Source organism: Nanorana parkeri, unplaced genomic scaffold (genome assembly GCF_000935625.1).
Source record: "Nanorana parkeri isolate BGI_ZX_2015 unplaced genomic scaffold, ASM93562v1 scaffold1966, whole genome shotgun sequence".
Lineage (NCBI taxonomy): Eukaryota > Metazoa > Chordata > Amphibia > Anura > Dicroglossidae > Nanorana > Nanorana parkeri.
Window position 1 is genome coordinate 97588 of NW_017308234.1, and position 3964 is coordinate 101551.

At 60.5% G+C, this 3964-nt stretch overlaps 1 protein-coding gene across 1 annotated transcript in view; it reads left to right on the forward strand.

Annotated features, from left to right (window-relative positions):
* IP6K1 (inositol hexakisphosphate kinase 1) overlaps positions 1 to 3964 on the forward strand; it is a 10427-nt gene extending 6463 nt beyond the window's left edge. The window contains exons 3-6 of the mRNA XM_018572195.1: positions 1 to 142; positions 2000 to 2181; positions 2270 to 2445; positions 3499 to 3964. The exon at positions 1 to 142 is cut by the window's left edge and continues 11 nt beyond it. Of these exons, the coding sequence (XP_018427697.1) occupies positions 1 to 142; positions 2000 to 2181; positions 2270 to 2445; positions 3499 to 3930 (932 nt within the window). The 3' untranslated portion in view covers positions 3931 to 3964. The remainder of the gene's footprint in view (positions 143 to 1999; positions 2182 to 2269; positions 2446 to 3498) is intronic.

Here is a 3964-nt window from a genome sequence, read left to right on the forward strand (position 1 = left end):
CTGTGGACTTTGAGGAACTTCCAGAGAGGGACCACCCAAGACGCAAGCACTCTCGCCGCAGCCTGCACCGCACTAACAGCACCACGTCCAGCACCGACCACAAAGAAGAGCGCCCGACCCTGAGCGCAGAGAACTCGGAAAGGTCAGAGACGTGTCTGTGTTGTGCAATGTTTAGTCCTCATAAGAAAGGTGACCATGTGACCAGACATATAAGTAGTTACAGGAAATATGCTTTAGAACAAACACTCACTGACCTCCGTAGCTGCCGGTACTGTGAGGAAATTCATCCTCGAATTAGTAGAGGGAGCTGAGCTGCAGAGTCCATGCTGGGAGGGGGGTGGAAGGTTGAGCTGCAGAGTCCCGGCTGGGAGGGGGTGGAAGGCTGAGCTGCAGAGTCCCGGCTGGGAGGGGGGGGCGGAAGGTTGAGCTGCAGAGGCACGGCTGGAAGGGAGTGGAAGGCTGAGCTGCAGAGTCCCGGCTGGGAGGGGGGGGCGGAAGGTTGAGCTGCAGAGGCACGGCTGGAAGGGAGTGGAAGGCTGAGCTGCAGAGTCCCGGCTGGGAGGGGGGGGCGGAAGGTTGAGCTGCAGAGGCACGGCTGGAAGGGAGTGGAAGGCTGAGCTGCAGAGTCCCGGCTGGGAGGGGGGGGCGGAAGGTTGAGCTGCAGAGGCACGGCTGGAAGGGAGTGGAAGGCTGAGCTGCAGAGTCCCGGCTGGGAGGGGGGGGCGGAAGGTTGAGCTGCAGAGGCACGGCTGGAAGGGAGTGGAAGGCTGAGCTGCAGAGTCCCGGCTGGGAGGGGGGGGCGGAAGGTTGAGCTGCAGAGGCACGGCTGGAAGGGAGTGGAAGGCTGAGCTGCAGAGTCCCGGCTGGGAGGGGGGGGCGGAAGGTTGAGCTGCAGAGGCACGGCTGGAAGGGAGTGGAAGGCTGAGCTGCAGAGTCCCGGCTGGGAGGGGGGGGCGGAAGGTTGAGCTGCAGAGGCACGGCTGGAAGGGAGTGGAAGGCTGAGCTGCAGAGTCCCGGCTGGGAGGGGGGGGCGGAAGGTTGAGCTGCAGAGGCACGGCTGGAAGGGAGTGGAAGGCTGAGCTGCAGAGTCCCGGCTGGGAGGGGGGGGCGGAAGGTTGAGCTGCAGAGGCACGGCTGGAAGGGAGTGGAAGGCTGAGCTGCAGAGTCCCGGCTGGGAGGGGGGGGCGGAAGGTTGAGCTGCAGAGGCACGGCTGGAAGGGAGTGGAAGGCTGAGCTGCAGAGTCCCGGCTGGGAGGGGGGGGCGGAAGGTTGAGCTGCAGAGGCACGGCTGGAAGGGAGTGGAAGGCTGAGCTGCAGAGTCCCGGCTGGGAGGGGGGGGCGGAAGGTTGAGCTGCAGAGGCACGGCTGGAAGGGAGTGGAAGGCTGAGCTGCAGAGTCCCGGCTGGGAGGGGGGGGCGGAAGGTTGAGCTGCAGAGGCACGGCTGGAAGGGAGTGGAAGGCTGAGCTGCAGAGTCCCGGCTGGGAGGGGGGGGCGGAAGGTTGAGCTGCAGAGGCACGGCTGGAAGGGAGTGGAAGGCTGAGCTGCAGAGTCCCGGCTGGGAGGGGGGGGCGGAAGGTTGAGCTGCAGAGGCACGGCTGGAAGGGAGTGGAAGGCTGAGCTGCAGAGTCCCGGCTGGGAGGGGGGGGCGGAAGGTTGAGCTGCAGAGGCACGGCTGGAAGGGAGTGGAAGGCTGAGCTGCAGAGTCCCGGCTGGGAGGGGGGGGCGGAAGGTTGAGCTGCAGAGGCACGGCTGGAAGGGAGTGGAAGGCTGAGCTGCAGAGTCCCGGCTGGGAGGGGGGGGCGGAAGGTTGAGCTGCAGAGGCACGGCTGGAAGGGAGTGGAAGGCTGAGCTGCAGAGTCCCGGCTGGGAGGGGGGGGCGGAAGGTTGAGCTGCAGAGTCCCGGCTGGGAGGGGGGGGTGGAAGGTTGAGCTGCAGAGTCACGGCTGGGAGGGGGGTGGAAGGCTGAGCTGCAGAGTTAACGTGCCTAATCTTCCACAGTGTCTATGAGATGAAGAGTCCCAAGCTTGAGCTGCTGACGCAGTCCGATGTCCCCTTCCAGATGCTGGACGGCAATAGCGGGGTCAGCTCGGAGCGGATCAGCTACAACCCCTGGAGCCTGCGCTGCCACAAACAGCAACTCAACCGCATGCGTTCAGAATCGAAGGACCGCAAGCTGTACAGTATCCTTCCCTGCGTCCCGTCCTCTCCCGCAGCGCGCTCACCTTCTTCTGTCACCTCTGTTATCATAACTTAACTCTGCGCTCCCAGAATTCCTGCTTCTCGAGAACGTTGTGCACCACTTCAAGTTCCCGTGTGTGCTGGACCTGAAGATGGGAACGCGGCAGCACGGTGACGACGCCTCGGAGGAGAAGGCGGCCAGGCAGATGAAGAAGTGTGAACAGAGCACGTCTGCCACCCTGGGTGTGAGAGTCTGCGGCATGCAGGTAAACGCATGGACTGTCACATGATTGTGTAACGTAAGGCTGTGGAGGTGAGGGTAGGGACCTGTACTGCTGGCAGCTCTGTGGGGTGCAGATCCCTCTGCTGGCCGCTCTGTGGGGTGCAGATCCCTCTGCTGGCCGCTCTGTGGGGTGCAGATCCCTGTGCTGGCCGCTCTGTGGGGTGCAGATCCCTCTGCTGGCCGCTCTGTGGGGTGCAGATCCCTCTGCTGGCCGCTCTGTGGGGTGCAGATCCCTCTGCTGGCCGCTCTGTGGGGTGCAGATCCCTGTGCTGGCCGCTCTGTGGGGTGCAGATCCCTGTGCTGGCGGTTCTGTGGGGTGCAGATCCCTGTGCTGGCGGTTCTGTGGGGTGCAGATCCCTAGTTTCTGCTGTCATAGGATCATGTTGGAGAAGGGGATCTCTTCCAGCCGAGGTTCAGATGATGACGGGGCTCCTGTTGTCTGCAGGAAGTGACTTTGTTTTCTGTAAAAAGGAAAATCTGAATCCTTCCTGTGACCTGCTGCCGCATTAATCATGTATTTCTGTGCAATGGCAGATACACATGAAATGGTTGTATTGCCACATTTTGTTGGCAGCGGTGATGTCATCCTTTATATTGTAGGGGACCGGTAATGTGATTCGCCGATACACAGGGAGCAGTGATGTCATCCCTCATTGGAAAAACGGCAATATCATCCCTTATATTTGCGGAACAGTAATGTCATCCCCGATACTTGGAGCAGTGATGTTATCCTATTATATTTTGTGGGCTAGTAATGTCATCCCCCATACTCAGGGAGCAGTGATGTCATCCCCCATACTCGGGGAGCAGTGATGTCATCCTTCATATTTGGTGAGCAGCAATATCATCCCTTATATTTGGGGACCAGTAATGTCATCCTTCATTTTGCGGAACAGTAATGTCATCCCCCCCAAACTTGGAGCAGTGATGTCATCCTTCATAATTGGTGAGCAGCGCTGTCATCCCTTTTTGTATGGTATTCCTGCACTCCGTCACAGTGTCCGGGTCATCAATGTGTTCTTTGCTCTCTCCGCAGGTCTTCCAGATGAACACGGGACACTACCTGTGCCTGAACAAGTACTATGGCCGGGGGCTCAGTGCCGAGGGCTTCAGACAAGCTCTGTGCCAGTATCTGCACAATGGCGTTCAGCTGCGCGAGGACCTGTTGGAGCCGATCCTGTGCAAACTGCAGCGATTGATCTCCGTCCTGGAAATGCAGGCGTCCTACCGATTCTATTCCAGCTCCCTCCTCATCATCTACGACGGCACAGACCGCCCCAGGGCCGCCGATCCACTCGCCCCGGACCCCCCACCCAACGTGGACGTCCGCATGATTGACTTTGCCCACAGCACCTTCAAGGGCTTCCGCGACGACCCCACGGTGCACGACGGGCCGGACAAAGGTTACGTGCTGGGCCTGCGAAGCCTGATCAGTATTCTGGAGCTTATCCGAAACGAGAACCAGTAACAGGAAGTCTCAGTCGCTCCGTCACAACTCTTCC